The sequence below is a fragment of the Eublepharis macularius genome, chromosome 12 (assembly GCF_028583425.1).
Source record: "Eublepharis macularius isolate TG4126 chromosome 12, MPM_Emac_v1.0, whole genome shotgun sequence".
Taxonomy (NCBI): Eukaryota; Metazoa; Chordata; class Lepidosauria; order Squamata; family Eublepharidae; genus Eublepharis; species Eublepharis macularius.
Window position 1 is genome coordinate 49,916,553 of NC_072801.1, and position 18,058 is coordinate 49,934,610.

The 18,058-nt window shown below is 41.2% G+C and overlaps 1 protein-coding gene across 1 annotated transcript; it reads left to right on the forward strand.

Moving 5' to 3' along the window:
- Nucleotides 1–3,446: 3,446 nt before the first annotated feature.
- Nucleotides 3,447–15,547, forward strand: LOC129339161 (vomeronasal type-2 receptor 26-like). The gene is made up of 6 exons (XM_054993764.1): nucleotides 3,447–3,658; nucleotides 4,917–5,208; nucleotides 6,228–7,079; nucleotides 9,846–10,073; nucleotides 12,328–12,457; nucleotides 14,646–15,547. The coding sequence occupies exons 1-6, from the start codon at nucleotides 3,447–3,449 to the stop codon at nucleotides 15,545–15,547; spliced, it is 2,616 nt and encodes an 871-aa protein (XP_054849739.1).
- Nucleotides 15,548–18,058: the final 2,511 nt, after the last annotated feature.

Below are 18,058 nucleotides of genomic sequence, written 5' to 3' on the forward strand. Positions count from 1 at the left end.
GACAGAATAACTTTGTACAAGTGCTTTTTAAGGATACAAGTTTCTTACTGTGAATTAACTGAAGTGAAATCAGCAGTAGATATCCAAGGTGTGATGTCCCATTATCTAGTATATTTGCACAACTCTACAATTTCCAAGTAGCCGATGGATATAACTGAGAATAAGCTGTGAAATAAAACATTTGATCACATGGTAGCATATATTATATTAACAATACTGTTAACTTTTTTTTGGTCTGAGTTCAGACAATCCCTGCCTGAGTTGCCATGGGAATTGATTGCAGGTGCCAGACTGTCTGGCTTGATGAACAGCAATGAATGAGGCTTGCAAAAACCACCTGTTCATTTAGAACGGGGCCTCATAAACAGCTTGTTCACGAACAGCCAAACAGGCTGTTCATGGGCTTTTTTGCATTTGTAATGCTGTCTGAGCTCATGTCTAATTGGCTGGGCCACATGAAGCAAATAGGTGACTTTTGTGTAATTCAAAAATTGCAAAAAAACAAAAGGAGGGATTTCACTTCCAAACTAGTACACAAGAAAAAGGAAAAGAAGTGAAAAATCACATTCACAAGTTATTTATGCTTATTGCAATTCACATTAACAAGGTCCACACTGTCTACCAATTCCCAACATGCAATAATAAAGTTCACAATATGTACAGTTTACAGTAATAAAGTTTACAACATGTACAGTTTCCAAAGTCCTGAAAGTCCTGAAAGGAATCGCTCGTATATTGCAATATCCAAAAATTCAGTCAATAACAAAGTACAATCCAGAGCAGCAAGGCACCATTTGCAGTGAAGCCGGCAATGTCTCTCCGCTGGACACCCCTTTGTATCAACATTTTGATTCAGCGCATCCCTCTAATAGAACCTTTAAATTTTCGGTTCTAGAGAATATAACTAAGCCAGGACACCACCAGAAGTTTCTCCTCCAGACAGAAATTAGATGGATTTTCAGGCTAAACACCATGATTCCTCACGGGCTTAATCATGATATTGATCTTTCGGCTTTTCTTTAAATTAGGAACTGTACTTCTTTGTTTGTTCCTTTCCTTCTCCCTCCTCCTTACTATACCTGGTAGACCCAGTTTCCCTCCCTATGCTACTAAACTTATGCTAACTGTGTAGGGACTAAGTGTGGTGGGACTTTAAAATAACTAAGGCGTGTCCCCCTAGATTAGCTAAAAGGTTAGGGAGGAACTGGGAGCGCACACAGAAAATTTACGGAGCAATCAATGTGAAACGGTTACCCAACCGCATAGGATTTCTTAGTAAGTAAAATACTGGGATATTTGTATGTATAATTATTAGGTCTTGACGCGAGGCTTGCAGTATCATTGTATATTGTTAATTTCAGACATTTTGGCCTGAGGAAAGACGATTCGGTCTGAAACGAGCGGAGAGACATTGCCGGCTCATACTCGTTGCCATTCTTAGCAAACGGAGTTTTGCTTCACTGCAAATGGTGCCTTGCTGCTCTGGATTGTACTTTGCCATCCTTAGCAAACGGAGTTTTGCTTCACTGCAAATGGTGCCTTGCTGCTCTGGATTGTACTTTGTTATTGACTGAATTTTTGGATATTGCAATATACGAGCGATTCCTTTCAGGACTTTCAGGACTTTGGAAACTGTACATGTTGTAAACTTTATTACTGTAAACTGTACATATTGTGAACTTTATTATTGCATGTTGGGAATTGGTAGACAGTGTGGACCTTGTTAATGTGAATTGCAATAAGCATAAATAACTTGTGAATGTGATTTTTCACTTCTTTTCCTTTTTCTTGTGTAATTCAAAAATTGCACTAGAAACTGAAGTGTTGCTCCTTTTAGAAGAATGTGGGGGAGGGGGTCATGGACAGAAAATAAAGTACTGCACTTTAAGTCATGTGTATCCAGTTGTACAAACCTGAGTGCTGTTCTGGTTGCTCTCTCTATTCAAAAGCACATTGTAAAACTGCATGGTAGAAGCTATGGAAGAGCACAAATAATCTAGAATGCCCTTCCTGTGAAGAAAGGAATCAATGAGTGGCCTATTTTAGTTAGGAAATAAAGAACAAGTTAGCTCCACACAGTTGCTCTTTTTGTGGTGTCTTCCTTCCATTTATGAAAGAGATGAATGTGGAAGTAAGATTAAATGTAACATATAATAAGGCTTACTAAAGAATGAGTTGTACAGACATTTGTTGAGAAATTAAGGGAAGTGCCATCATGCAGATGTTCTCAGAATAGTTCTAAGCAAAAGGTATGGTGAACCCAGAGTAGTGAATGTCACAGTCAGGGATGTATTCTGACATATTAAGATACAAGGGAAGAGGCACGACCAAGGATAGCTTTGAAAATAAGGGCAAGGTATTGAGTTGAGTTGAGATTATTGGACTTATAGCCTGCTCTTCCTGCAAGTGGACTCAAGGCGGGTCACAACAACACAAGTTTATAGTGCAATAAACAAATAAAAGCTTAAAAACATACAATAAATATAGATAAAATGTAAGCAGTTGCAATAACACTATTTAAAGTCAAGTCATCCCAAAAGACGTCACACAATTCCTCAGATAGTATACTTAGTCATTCAATTTCCATAGGGTGCAGCACGACAGGTTGCCCACATCAACAGGCAAAGCAGGGCAGGTCAAGAGAGGTCCCAGTAGAAAGGTGCAGGAAGCAAGAGTGGACAGGAAATCAATTTGATACTTAAGAAGGGGTATTGTGGGGAAGAATAATGAGAAAGTTGAGTGCTCGATAGGGGTGAAGGGGCTTGAAGGCAACGCAAGACCCAAGAGGAAGATTTATTAATAATTGAAGTAAAAGATGGCCAGAGCATGAACCAGAGTTTTTGTCATGGAGGCTGTGAGTGTGGGACTTTTTTCAGTGTTATAATGGCAAGAGTGAATTGACCAAATAAAAGCCTGAATATGAACTGTAAAAGAAAGAGGTAGATAGTTTCAGTGTATTACAAAATGTCAGATAAGGGTCACTTGTAGTTGCCTATTGACCCACCAAGGAGTATAAAGGGTCTTTCTACACACTAAGTGTTATCAAGTTTTTACAAGGCAGAGAAAATCAAGAGGCAAAGACTTTAGAGTGGTCATTATGTGTCCTGTAATTATCAAACATAGTTATGATAGAGGCTTCTCCACAGAGAAACCTTGGGGATATTCAGAAGCAATTTGCACAATAATGATACAAAGCAAAACAAGTAATTTGCAAAAATTGACAAAGACTCACATAATCCATCAGGTCTGTTATAAATACTGTGCTGAGTCAGAATGTGATTGGGATCTGTTTAGATGAACGGCGATGAATCCAATCAAAGACTGGGTCTGGAATGTGCATCTTTCCTTGGTTTTCTGAAACAGAATATGTTACATATTGTGAACTACAAGAATTGTCAGACACGAATGAAGGGCTCAAGTGATTAAATAGATTTTGTTGTCCTGAGATGCTGCTCCTGCTGCTCTTGCTTCTGTACTTGCCTCAAGCTGCTGGCAAGAATTCGAAGGGACTTTGTAGAGGAACCGCACAACGATATAAAGATGATTATTTAAAGCCAGGAAATCATGTTATCGGTGCAATTTTATCTCTGCGTATTGCAATCAGTCCAGAAGAGACTTTCAAGTCCTTCCCCTATAGTATCAATGAATATATATACCAGTAAGTATGGATCCGCCTGGTAGGGTAGTTGAATAGAATCGTCTTAATTCCTCTTTGTAGAGTTTCTTCCTGAAATCCATTTCTACTTCTCTTTTTAGGAATTTGAGTCAGTTTCAAATCAATTCCTCTTTCATGAAGAGGAAGATTCGATTTAGATGTTTAAGAAGTAATGCATGTATTACTAATATACTACAAGCATAGTTGAAAAATTATGAACGCAGTGAGCCAATAAATAACACAAACCAGGGCTTGTCTGAACCTGTGTTGGATGCATCAGACTGTTTTTTCTCTTTGTATCATATCACAGTGTTGCAACAACAGGCAGAAATCCACAGGTGAGGAAATCTATATCATCACATGGTTATAAAAAACCCAAAGATAAATTTATGAGAAATCGAAGAGAATTCCTCTTTTGAAAGAGGAAAAGGGAATAAGAGGAACCAATTGCTATAACTAAAAAAAGAAAAGTTTTGGAAAAAGACAATCCACCGCCACCATCCCACCACCCCATAACAACCCTAACCACCTTGGATAGCCCAGGCAAGCCCAATCTCTTCAGATCTTGGAAGCTAAGCAGGGCTGGTTGTGGTTAATAATTGGATGGGAGACCTCCAGGGAAGACCAGAGTTGTAGAGACAGGCGATGGCAAACCACTTCTGTTAGTTTCTTGCCTTGAAAACCCCAGCAGGGGTTGCCATAAGTCAACTATGACTTGACGGCACTTGATGTATGCAGCTTAAGTAAAGTACATCCTGATTTTGAGCTTCATTGCCATGAATAGCTCAGTGTAAGTATTAATGTTGTTGATGCTGGACTGAGCTACACCCATAACAGATGTAACTTTAGGGCAAGGTTCATACAACCACAGACGTGGTATGGAATAAATGCTTTGCCACATGCTCAGCTTGCAACTCAACACATGTTTGGAACATAGGGTTGTATCCAGCCAGCTTTTTCACTCAATCTCGTCCAGTTTTGCTCTTACCTCCAGTCCCCATTCCAATTTTTTTTTTGTCCATGCAGGTCCCATAATCCCCAGTATAGACTTTTTGGATGGTCAAAGGGGATCCTTCGTTCCTAATTCATCAGCAGAAAAGCTGGATGGATCCAACCCTGTCATCAAATTATCTAATTGGCTCTTGGGTTTGATCTTTAACCGTTTTTTTTTTAATAATTCAAAGTTCTGGGAATGGAACAAGGGGGTAGGGTGGAGGCTGTAAATTTAAACAAAGGAATAAAAATATTACTTCCATTATAGATTGGTGAGGAAGAACTACCAGCATGCCCTAGCCTTCATTTTTACTGTTGATGAGATTAACAAGGATCCAAACCTCTTACCTAATATCACACTGGGCTTCCGCATTTATGACAGCCTCTTACAAGGAAGATCAAATTATGATATCGCTCTGTCCCTGCTGTCCACACGAAAAGGAAATGTCCCTAATTTCAATTGTGGAAAGCAATACAAGATGTCAGGAGTTGTTGGAGGACTCAGTTCTGAAGCTTCCATCCAGATAGCTACCATCTTAGACCTCTACAAGATCCCCCAGGTAGGGATATACACGTACACATTCCCTACATAAAAGGACAATTGCTCTCTTATGTATCACACTGAAGCTTTGTTACATTATCTCATTTTTTCAGGGATGTAGTAAATGAACTATAACATATTGCCATGAATCAAGGCTTAGACTGGAGGAAGACTTTCAGCTTTACTGAGTGGTCTAGTATGATATGGATTCATTATATATAAGAATTGGGGGAGGGGTGTAGGAATTCTCAGACCTTCCATTCTTTCTTATAACTAGCATGAGAATTTGGGGTGCGGGGTGTCACTGAGATGCTCCTGTCTGGGATAAGTTCAGTGCATTGCTGGTCATTCAGCAAGTAAGTAGAAAACCAAAACTTGCTTTTTTATCTGTCCTGTTCAAGACTATTTGGATTTCATTTCCAAGCTTTGCTGTGAAGGCATGGAGGTACAAGGGAAGACAGAGACAAACATTATGGCAATCTTGAGCACCACACTGGAGAGCTCTGGTCTAAGCAATGCCTTGCTTAACTTCTAATGGTTTTCTTATGTTTCTGTTGTTTAATGGTAAAAGAAAGGCCCCACTTGATGGTTTAGGAACTACTGTAACCACTTATGAAGCCAAGGTTTGCTATGAATTTAACCACTACTGCATAGTCATATTTCCCAATCAATAATATTGGAATAATAATATTGCTGAAGATTACATTGTTGTTATAAAGATTATTCATTTTCAGCAGCAGTAGAAGCAGCAGCATTAGTAGTAATTATTATACTCTTCCCCTTACAAGTAGTAGTAATAGTAGTAGAACTACTACTACTAGTAAATTGCCACTATCATTAAATATGTCTGATATCAGGAGTTTGCTGTGATACCTTTCACTAATGCAATTAAATTGCTCTGTCTGAAGATTCTGTATAGCCGAAGGTTCGGCACATATAAATTCAGGGAATTGTAAACTTTCCCCCCATATAACCATGAGTTTGTGAAATAATTTTGTGCTTGTAAGTAAATATCACAATGTTGTTTCTCACTCACAGTTCAGTTACGCTCACCCATCACTGAGTGATAAAATTCAGTTCCCTTTTTTTTACCAAATGGTTCCAAATGAAGCTGTTCAGTTTGACGGAATGGTACAGCTGATAAGATATTTTAAATGGACATGGATTGGCCTTGTTGTTTCAGATGATGATAGCGGAGAAAAGTTTGTGCAAACCTTTATCCCATTGCTCAGTCAGTATGGCATCTGTGTTGCCTTCACAGAGAAGGCCGCAACAGTCTTGCTTGAATCCTTTAATGAATATGTGAAAAATATACTTTTAAAGGCAGACATTATACCAACATATCTTGCAACAAAAGCCAATGTGATTGTTGCATATGGAAATACTTACTCCATGCATGGTTTACAGATGATGCTATACACTCATGAAGTAATGACAAAACAACATATAGAGAAGAAGATTTGGATCACAACAGCCCAGTGGGACTTATCTTCACGAATTGTTCAAGGAGATTGGAATGTCAAGTTTTTCCATGGTTCCTTGGCTATAGCATACTACAGAAATGATGTACCAGGGTTTCAAAGCTTCCTCCAGATGTTTAAGCTTTATCAGCACCCGAGTATTTTAATGCGTCAATTTTGGAATACTGTATTTCCTTGTAGAAGCCCAAATTCTGATAATTCTACACTAAATTTTAAAAAATGTACAGGAGAGGAAACGCTGGAGAGTCTTGCAGGGGAGGTATTTGAAATGCGCATGTCTGGCCAGAGCTACAGCATCTACAATGCAGTCTATACCTTTGCACATGCTCTGCATGCTATTTATTTGTTCAGATACCAAACAATGGTAAAAAAACCCAAGCTGGACCTTCACACAAAGCAGCCATGGAAGGTAATGTTAAACTTTTTTTTCTCTGCACTATACCAATGAGAGGGGTCACAGCTCTGCTGGCAAAGGATAAGAAATTACTGAATATTTTATATAGCTTACTTTAACTTTTATTTATTTACTTCATGCTATCATCCAACAGAGAGTCTCTTTCTGGCACACACTAACATTAATTCCTCTAATATTTTTAGAGTTTTTTAAAGATCCTTTCGGAGTTTCAGAAAATAAAATGTGCGCTCCATTTATATAGTGCTAAGTATGTAGAGGAAAGCAAGTAGTCATAATCAGAGGCATTTGTGAAGATAAACATTGGGTGATTCCGCACGAATGGTTTTCCCTGCTTCAGCTTCTAAATGACCTCGATTTTTTCTTGTGTTTCCACATGTGGGAAGGCAATCCTAGCAGCAGATTCGAAGTCACTGCACGTTTTGTCTGTTTTGTTTCCATCCTGCTTTCCCCCGACTTATTTGTCCATGAGCAGCAGATTAGGGATTTTAATCATGCAGAATTCTTTATCCGATGTTCTCCCCACCCTTGCTCTTTTCTCTCGCCCTTCAAATCAACTTAATTTGATTGGCCAATCATGTTTTCTAAGCTACACCCACTACGCTTTCCCTTCCCCTCTTTAAAAAAAAATAAATGTAAAAAAACGTTGCAACGTTTCTACAAATCTATGCAGAAACATATCCTGTGTCACATGACAACAGCTGACCAATAATGGGACCATTTTACAACACGCCAAATTTGTTACTTGTTGCTCGCTGACAGCTGACAGCTTCTGAGGTAGAGTGAAAGTGTGATGGAGGGACTTCAGCGTTCAACTAGTGGTCTAGGCATTTCATGGAGGGAGAAAGAGACCGTCCTCAACACAACACCTATCACTAAACCACACCGCTCATGAAGAAAGCAGGAAAGATAGACGCGGGGTCATTGGTAACAATTTTCCCTCCAAATGTCTTCCACAATATCGGCGGGAAGTGCTCTGGCCTATCCAATATGTTTATTTGATGCAACGTTTATGTGTAGCAACGTTTTTTTGGGGATTTTTTTTTTTTAAATGAAGATGTGCATCATTCGACACTTCCCCGGGAAAAAGCGATGAGGACTCGATTTTTATCCTGTCAAAAATTCCGCATGATGGACTTTGAGCCAATGAAATGTGTGAAACAAAAGCCTAATGTGGAATCGGGGAGAAGTGGATTCGTAGGACTCCACCGCGGCATGACTGCTCAGAAGGTCCGATCAAAATTGATCATGCGGAATCCCCCATTGTAATGGAGGAGGGTAAAACTAAGGGCATTGTCCGAAGGCAGAATAAAATGTACTAAATATGTAGAACTAAACAGGATGGTAACACACTTGAATTTCAGTATCAAGTTAAAAAACAAGCAGTAACTAGAAAATAAATTCAACTAGAAAGGTAAAACAATTCAACTAAAGAAGGTTTAGCCCTCTTCCCCTTGACTTATCTGAGGTTCAGAAAAACCAAGCTATTTATTTGTTTATTTTATTTACTTTTATACCTCACTTTTCCACAGGAGAGAACTAAGCTGGTTTACAAGATTCTCCTCTCTGCTACTTTATTGTTACAGAAACTTTATGAGGTAGTTAGACGAAGAGTCAACAACTGGCCCAAGGTCACCAAGCAAACTTTCCTGGCAGAGTGGGAATCAGACTAGGGTTTTCCGGATCCTATTTCAGCACTCTAACCACTACACCATTCTAATACTGTTAAATATATAAATAAGGGTCAACTAATTAGGCAGTTTTTAGTGTCAGGGTTACTTAGACCTAACTTGTGTTCCCCACAGCCACTCAGCAACTGTGGGGAATGGCTTTTAAAAGTAAAGGAGAGCCCAAAATGTCCTTGGAATGCCACCACAGGGGAAGGAAGAGTTCCTCCCTCCCCCTCAAACTGTTTTTCCATGTCAAATAGCACTGGGGGAAGATATTCTCATTTTTACTGCTCCATGTGCACAGATTACTCCACATGGAGCAGCTAACACAGAGACCCCTCCCATTCACTATTATGCAAAATGGCTTGGGGGGAACAGGAGTTCCTCCTCTCCCAATGGTGGTGTTTTGAGGCTGTTTGGGCTCTCCTTTATTATTTTAACAGCCATTCCCCACAGCTGCTGTGTGGCTGCGGGAAACCCAACTCTTTAAAAACCTGTACTTTTAGTATGAACTGAAGACAGACTATTTCAAGAATGGAAATGAGTGGAATTCCAGATTATATCTTGTGGAATACCCTGGGGTTCACAGGGCTCCATTTTTCAACTCAACTCAGTTGCTGTTGTTGCAGCTGCTGAAGGCAGCAGTCATTTACAGGTAGAAGGCCAGCTGTGTGAGAAAAGTGAAAGCTAAGGGCATAGACTTATTGATTCATGGATAGATAGAAAAGCACAGCCAGAGATGGATTTGTTTCCTTGTGTTTCAACAATCAGGGTTCTAGGGATTTCAAAAAGGATTCTTGGATGCATTTTCCCACTGTTCAAACAATTGTGTATGTAAAGCCCACAGAAGGATTTAGAGAGGTTCTCTACAACAGTCACATCAGAGAATGTTTACAGATTCTCTGGCATGGTTTTCCATTGATTAGGCTCAATTATAGGGAGTGAAGATTTGATCACTACATTTGAGACAATGAAATTTCAAGAATATCCCTAAGTTAAACTTTGTAAATCTGTACTGCTGTGTGACTGTCCTTACATGCTTGCAACTGTTAGCCTTGTTTTGTAGATTCTGAGGTTTTGTCTTCCCATCTAGCTACACCCATTTTTGCAAAAACTCCGTTTCAACAACAGTATTGGGGAGGAGGTAGACTTCAATGAAAATCAGGAATGGTCTATTGGATGTGACATTGTAAACTGGGTCAATTTCCCCAATAAGTCTTTCATGCCAGTGAAAGTCGGAATGGTGAATCCTTGGGCTTCATCTGACCACAGGTTTACCATCAACAGTGATGCTGTCATATGGCCCAGCAAATTCAACCAGGTGGGTTCCCCAGAATATTTAAACTTTTGCTTCTTTTACAACCATCCATGCGTTGGGTCCTATCATTTTTTTATTTCAAGATAGTTTGGTTATTGCTATTGGGGGCTAGTGTCCATTGAACATTATTAGATCAGAGAGATCCAGCAACAGTAAGCTGAAAAATAAACATAAAAACCAACTATATATTGTTTCAGATTGTGCTTCCATACACTGAGCTCATTCTTTGACAATATGCAGTTAAGATCAGCAAAACAGCCCATGCCATTCTCCTTTCCTCCCCACAATTCAGTCGCAACAACAGAAGGACACTTGTAGAAAACAAAGCAAACAAGTTTTTTTGGGTTACAGGGTACATTTGTCCTCACAGCCCTGGATCTTTGCACATCTAATATCTACAGTCTGTAAAATATTGAGGCATAGTATACACTGCTTTCTGTGATTGTTCCATATTTAGATGCCAACAGAAGAATTTGTAAGGGTAATACAACTCTGTTGTTTCTCCTGTACCTCTCAGTGGCTTTGTATACCATTGATCATGGTCTTCTTCTGGACTGCATTTCTGAGCTGTGATTGGGAAGCACCATTCTGCTGTGGTTCTGGTCCTACCTGGAGGGTAGGTTTCAGAAGATATGGGAAGGGGGGCAACTGCTTCTCATCTTCTTGGTCTTTGGTCTGTGGGGTTCTGCAGGGTTCCATAGTTTCCCCTGTGCTTTGTAATATCTACATGAAACCTCTGAGTGAAGTCATCCAGAGATCTGGACTGGGTTTTTTCACCAATATGCAGAGTACACTTAGCTCTATCTTGTGCCCAAGCTGATCACGGGGAGGCTCTAGAGACCATGAAATGGTGTCTGGAGGAAGTTTTGGAGGGGATGTGGGCTAATGAACTGAAGCACAATCCTCACAAGATGGAAGTGTTACTAGCAAGTGGAAGGTCTGGCCTAGAATGTTAGGTTTCATCCATTCTTGATGGGGTCACATTTCCCTTGAAGGAAAATGTCTGCAGTTTGGGAGTGCTCTTGAATCCAGGTCTACTGTTGGATAAGCAGGTGGCAGCTGTGGCCACGAGCGCCTTTTACTCACTTGGGCTGGTTAGTTGGCCTTTCTTGGACAGGAAAGATCTGGCCACTGAGGTGCATGCCCTGGTTAAATCTAGATAAGATTAATGCAGTGGGCTCTATCCAGAGCTGCCGTTGAAAAGTGTTCAGAAACTTGAATTGATGCAGAATGCTGCAGTCAAGATACTGACTGGAGTTGGACATAGGGAACACATAACTCCAGTTCCAGCTCATCTGTACTGGCTTCCAATTTGTTTCTGGGCACAATTCAAGGTGGTGGCACTGACATTTAAAGCCCTATAAGGTTTGGGACAAACATACTTTAAGGATCACCTACTCCCTTATGAACCTACCTGACCACTATGGTCATCTTCGGAGGCTCTTCTTCGGGTACCCCTGTCTTCTGAAATCAGGTGTGTGGCAGCAAAACTCTGGAATTCTCTCCCCAGGGAGATTCACATGCCCCCTTCTGTTGCTATTTCTGCTGGCACGGGAAGATCTTTTTGATTCGCTAGCAATTCCTTCAATGATGTCTCCTCCTTCCCCCATATTTTAACTGTTGTTTTTATCTTTGGTATTTATTTTAAGCTCTAGTTTTAAAATGTTTTAATGATGTATTTGTGTGCTGGTATTAATGATTTTAAAGATGATTTTAACCTGTATTGTTTTAATTTGTTAGCTGCCTTGGTGGCTCTCCAGGAATAGAAATGTGGGGTATTGTAAATATTTTTTTAAAAGAAAAGGTAAATAGGATTAGGAATCTCACTCGACAATATCATAATTCCATTGTGCATAATAAAATACAAATAATTAAAAAATTAAGAATAGAAAGCAGGGGAATATATGAAGTATTCTCACCATGAGGCCATGGAAATCATTTTCTAAGAGCCTGGTTACATGTATTTTTTCTAGCAAGTAGATTACCATTGTGTCTGAGTTGAGATTTTGGGCCCAGTAGTTAAATCGGTGAATACTTTCTTTTATAATGCATCAGAAAGTCAGTCGGCTTGTCCAGATATGTCATGAGCAGTCTGAAGTGGTACAGGATCACTGGATGTCTTATTTTACTTAATACTCCCCTACCCTTTATATACATCCATATACATACAAGTTTGAGGATAGGATGTATAACAATGAATCAGTAAATTCATTACCTTAAATTAAATTAAACCAGATTCCTTTGTACTTATGATTAGACATTGCCCCCCTCCTTGTGCACCAAGAGATGCCATCCAGGATACAGCAGAAAAGTCCATGAAGGAGAAACTTCATCTTGCTGCTATGATTGTTCCCAATGCCCAGAAGGGACAATTTCAAACCAGACTGGTATGTGACTCCTACCTATCCAACATTTTCAAATCTATCATAACAAAAGGATGTGTCCATCCATTTGAACATCAGTCTGTCCATCTGTGGCAGGCATAACTCTTTAGAAAATAAAAACAGTGGTCTCAATATTGGCCACTGGCTTCAGAATGATCATGGGAGTTATAGAGCTAAATATGAAGGGAATTGAAACATTCTGGCCCATTCAGTATCTAGAAATACCTCACACATGCTTTTTGCATTGGAAGCTATGGTTGCTTCTGGCAGGCCTAATTCATCCCAAACTAAAGCTAGGAGCCTCAAAACTGGCCACTAGCTTCAGAATGATGACAGGAATTGCAGTACCAAAGCAGAAGGGTATCTGGACATCCTCACCCAGGTTATCTCCAGAAGCTGTTTGCAATGGAAGCTAAAGAAGCCTGTGGCAGGTATAACTCATCCAAAACTAAAGGTAAACATTTGAAAATTGGTTGCCAAGTTCAGGATGGTAGTAGGAGTTGCAGTACCAAAAAATAAGGGAATCAGCACATCCTATCTCCAGAAACTCACTAATGCTGTTTACAATGGAAGCTAAGGTTGTCTCTGGCAGGGATAACTCAACTGAAAATAAAGCTAGGAGTCTCAAACTGGACCACTGGCTTCTGGGAGCTGCAGTTCATTTACCAGAATGAAGACATTGGATCCAAACACATCTGGTTTCTACCCATTCTTGTTGGCTTTTTACTGGGAAATCCCCAAGAAAGAGGCAGGAGCAGCAATTTTTAAAATGTTTTGGTGGGTTTCAAGAGGAACTATATTCCAACAAAAAGAACCTTGATCTGGCAGAATATGTTTTCTCCATCCAAAGATGCCTTCTTCCCTAATAAGAAAGTTCCTCACTTAATGAAAGTGATTCATTTATTTCAAGCTCTTAGAATAATGCTACCTGGGTAAGGGATGCATGAAGAGGTGTGACAAAGATCACACATTACTGTCTGTTTCTAAGATGGTAATGGAAAACAGCAGTAGCCTCAATTTGCCTTGTGACCATGAATATAGACAAAGTGGATTTAACATTTTTCAATATTCAAAATCAGGTTCTCTGGTTTGCTGCTAACATTTTCCCTTTAAAATACTAGTAGGAGAGTAAGGGTAGCCAGTTCTGAATAGAGATGGGCAGGAACCGCAATACGAACAAAAAAAAGCCACGAACAGCCCAATCTGCTGTTTGCGAACAAGCTGTTCATGAGGCCCCATTCTAAACGAACAGGTGGTCGTTGTAAGCCTCGTTCATTGCTGTTCATCAAGCCAGACAATCTGGCACCTGCAATCAATTCCCTTGGCAACTTAGGCTGGGATTGTCTGAACTCTGTCTGAATTCCTGCTGTTGCCCTGGAAACCCCAATCCAAGCCTAATTTAGCTTGATAGGTAGGTCTTCCTTTCAAGTGTGGAGCTCCAAATTTGTTACAAGGGAGCAAAGACCAGGGGGGGAGGGGGCTCCCAGCTCTGACTTTGCAGACAGTGGAGAGACAGTTGCTGTTGGCATTTTGATAGAGGGAGTGCATTGGAGCTTGAATTTTCTTTGTGTGTGGTGGGATAGGGATCTACCCCTTTAGGTTCCAGGGCTGCTGCCAGGCTCTGGGCCAAGCTATTATTTATTATTGGTACCTTTCCTCCTGCTGGTCAGGTTTCTGAAAGTGGTGCAGTAGGGATCATGACTTGGATGATGGCTGGAGGAGAGCCTGCTGGCCCCCACAAACAGCCAACCACAAACATGTTCGTGAATAGGGCCATGTTCGTGGTTGTTCGTGAGTCCCTGTTCATGGATGTCAATGAACAACAAACATCATGTTCAGGTTTTTTTTTCTGTTCATGCCCATCTCTAGTTCTGAGTAATAAAATGAAATTGAGGTTGAAAGGATGTCTCCCTTGCCCACAAGATCCTAAGACAAATTTGACATTTGCATTTTATAGATGGAAAGAGATGTATCACATCTGTACCTGTGCAGTAGATCTGGTCAGCCCGTGACTCATGAAGCTCATCACAGCCCCTAAGCATGTCCAGCTGTTTTACAAACACTCTCTTTCCCAGTCTGTTAGGTAGCAAAAACAGAATATTTACCAAGGATGCATTGTTGGCAGGATTTACTTAGCTGCTTTGCAAGCTGTATACATTTGCCATATTTTAAGCCATTCTGTTTCTTTCAGATGCATATCAATGTGTTATGTGCCCAGAAGATCAGCATCCAAATGAGAATCAAAACAGATGTATCCCTAAAGTTATAACTTTTCTTACCTATGACGAACCATTGGGAATCAGTTTGGTTTCTGCTTCTCTCTTCTTTTCCCTACTCACTGCAGTGGTGCTTGGAACCTTTGTTAAATATGAAAACACACCCATTGTGAGAGCCAACAACCAGGATCTTACCTATCTCCTCCTAATTTCCCTCTTGTTTTGTTTTCTTTGCATCTTCTTGTTTATTGGACAACCCAGCAAGGTGACCTGCTTTATTCGACAGGCTGCTTTTGGCAACATCTTTTCTTTTGCACTTTCTTGTGTGTTGGCCAAAACCATCACTGTGGTTCTGGCATTTATGGCCACAAGCCCAAGAAACAAAATTAGGAAATGGTTGGGGAAAAGTCTGGCCAATTACATTATCCTTGTTTGCTCTCTTGTTCAAATTGGCATCTGTACTGTCTGGCTCAGTACTTTCCCACCATTCCCAGACTTTAACAAGTTTGCAGAGTCTGGAAAGATCACAGCTGAATGCAATGAGGGCTCAAGTACCATGTTTTACATTGTCTTTGGTTACATGGGCTTTCAGGCCAGTGTCAGCTTCATGGTCGCCTTCCTAGCCAGGAAGCTGCCTGATACTTTCAATGAGGCCAAGTTCATCACCTTCAGCATGCTGGTGTTCTGCAGTGTCTGGGTCTCCTTTCTTCCAACCTACCTGAGCACTAAGGGGAAACACATGGTGGCTGTGGAGATCTTCTCTATCTTGGCTTCCAGTGCTGGGTTACTGGGTTGTATTTTTGCCCCTAAAATGTACATAATTTTACTGAGGCCAGAAGTGAACACTAGAGACCAGTTCTTTAAGAAAAAAAGATAATATAGTATAACTTAGTGACAGTTATGATATTTTCACAGCTCTACAATTTCTATGGCAGCTATTCCGAGCATACTGTATTTAGAATAAAATATGAGATTATGTGATATCTATACCCTTTCTGGACAAAACAAAAAAGATCTTGCTACTGTGATACCCTGGTCAAATCTAGATTAGTTTACTACTATGCACTGTATGGGGAGCTGTTGCAGGCCTTTGCTGAAGGGGGGAAGAGAGCAAGAAGGCAAGGAAACAAAATACACCATACAGCCATGATGGAGTTAAAAGAGGCCAAACTTTATTGATTTACAGCTGATAGAGCATTGGTGCTGCACAGGGCACTGATCCAAAAATCAGCTGATCTGCTTGCCAGCTGATGACCACCACACCCTCTCAGACTCTTGCTGAGAGGAGAAACCATGGGATGACAGTTAATGGGATTCCATGTGGTTGTGCACCCCACATAGATCCTCTGCCACCTGAGAATGAGGCAGACCTGACAGCACCTGAGTTGGGCATGCACCTGCCAGGACACACACCTTAGACCCCTTAAGAGGATCCCCATAATAAGGAAACTGAAGTCACAGGCCCTGTTCCCCCCCATATGGATCGGTGCCCAATGCTCAAACCTCCTGCTCCCTCCAAAGTTGTTATGAAAGGGAGGGCTGAGTGGGATACTGGCCACGATCCAAGTGTCAAGGGGTGGTTGTCTGCCTCCCTTTCCAAGAGGGGGTGGTGGGTCTGAGAGGAGAGTGTGATCTGATTGGCTGGCACTGGCATTTGAATTTGGGTTGTGTGGGCTGCTCTTCTGGCTGCAGGAAGCCCTTGCTACCCTACAATGTGGCGGCCACCCCACCTGCTGCTACCCTCCCACGTGGCCTGCAAGTGAAGCCCCAAGTCAAGTTTGGGGGTTGGCATTTCTTAGGGTTTTCTGAAAGTTACAAATGGTATAGAATGCTGTCACAAGAACACTGGTTAGCATGGGTCACAGGGACCATATCATGCCAGTTTTGTTCTATTTACCCTAGCTCTGTGTTTTAGTCTGGCCCAATTCAAGAGGCTGGTATTGATCTGAAAAGCCATATAGTGGTTGGGACCAGCTTATCTTAAGGACTGACTGCTCCCATATGGACCTAGTCAACCACTATGGTTATTTTCAGGTGCCTTCATTTGGGTGCTCCAGTCTAGAGATGGACACGAACCGCATTACGAACATCAAAAACCCACGAAAATGGCGATCGCACGATAGTGACCCTGCGGATCGTGATCGTCCACAGCCAACAATCCAGTGGTCGGGAGAGGCCTGGATCATGGCGTTTGGGCTTGGTTCGGGAATCCAGACACTCAAGCTCCAGCAATCTATTCCCCTGGCAATGGAGCCAGGGGAATGCCTGAGCTCTGTCTGCCCTCCTTCTGTCGCCCTGGAAACCCAAATGGAAGCCCAGCTTTCCTTGATCAGCAGGGCTTCCTTCCAACCACGGAGCTGCAAAGCAGTTACAAGTTGAGAGAAGACACCCAGGGGAGGGAGGGGGAAGGGGGTGTTCTGTAGCCATGGGCACTCCAATCTCATCCCTGCAAACCCTGATAGGCAGCTCTGACGGCCAAACACAGACCACCAGTGAGTGCTGCCAGCAAGCGGCAGACCCCACACCTCCTCCCCATGCCTGCCAGGCTGGCATCAGCCACCATTCCTGTATCGCTGGGAACAGTGGTGTGCCCCACTGCATTTTCCACGATCCACGATCCGGGTTCGGGGACGGGAGATGGTTGTTGCTGTTTGGGAATTCGGGATCGTGGTCCGCACCGAACCATGATCCGCTGGTTTGATAATTTTTTTGGGTTCGTGCCCATGTCTACTCCAGTCATCTGAAGATAGATGGGTGGCAACGTGAGAAACAGCCTTTTGTCAAGGCACCAAAACTATGAAATTCCCTCTCTACGGAATAGGTCTATGTTTTTGTGAGTGAATACTTTGGTTTGGTTTGGTGTTTCCTTACTGATCTTCCTTACAGTTTATGTTTTGCTGAATTGTTATTTTTAGTTCTTTTTTATTGTTTGCCATCTTGGGCCCCAATTTTTGTATGAAATATGACCGTAAAACATTTTAAATAAATAAGTAGTATATATTAACAACAGTGATAAAATTATTTTGTTTTGGAAATGTGTAAAAATATGCATATAAATTTGATAGTTGGTTTTAAAAAAGCCAAACACATTGTTAGGAATGATTTTGCTATTGCCTCTTTGAAATAGCAATCATATGGGTTAAACTAGGTTTCCTTTGTAGTTTATCTACACTATGAAAATATCTCTTAAATGCAGGTTGCTGCTAATAGGAAGCCTCTAACAGGTACCAACATCACAGTCAACTTCACCCGGGCTCCAAAATTAGCCAGGCTATTTTTCTAGAGCAGATGAACTGGCCAGCTCATGGACATTGCCTGAACTGAGGAGGCACAGCTCAGGTTATTAAGCTGCTCAGGTGGCTTCATCTAATTGGCCAGGCCAGATAAA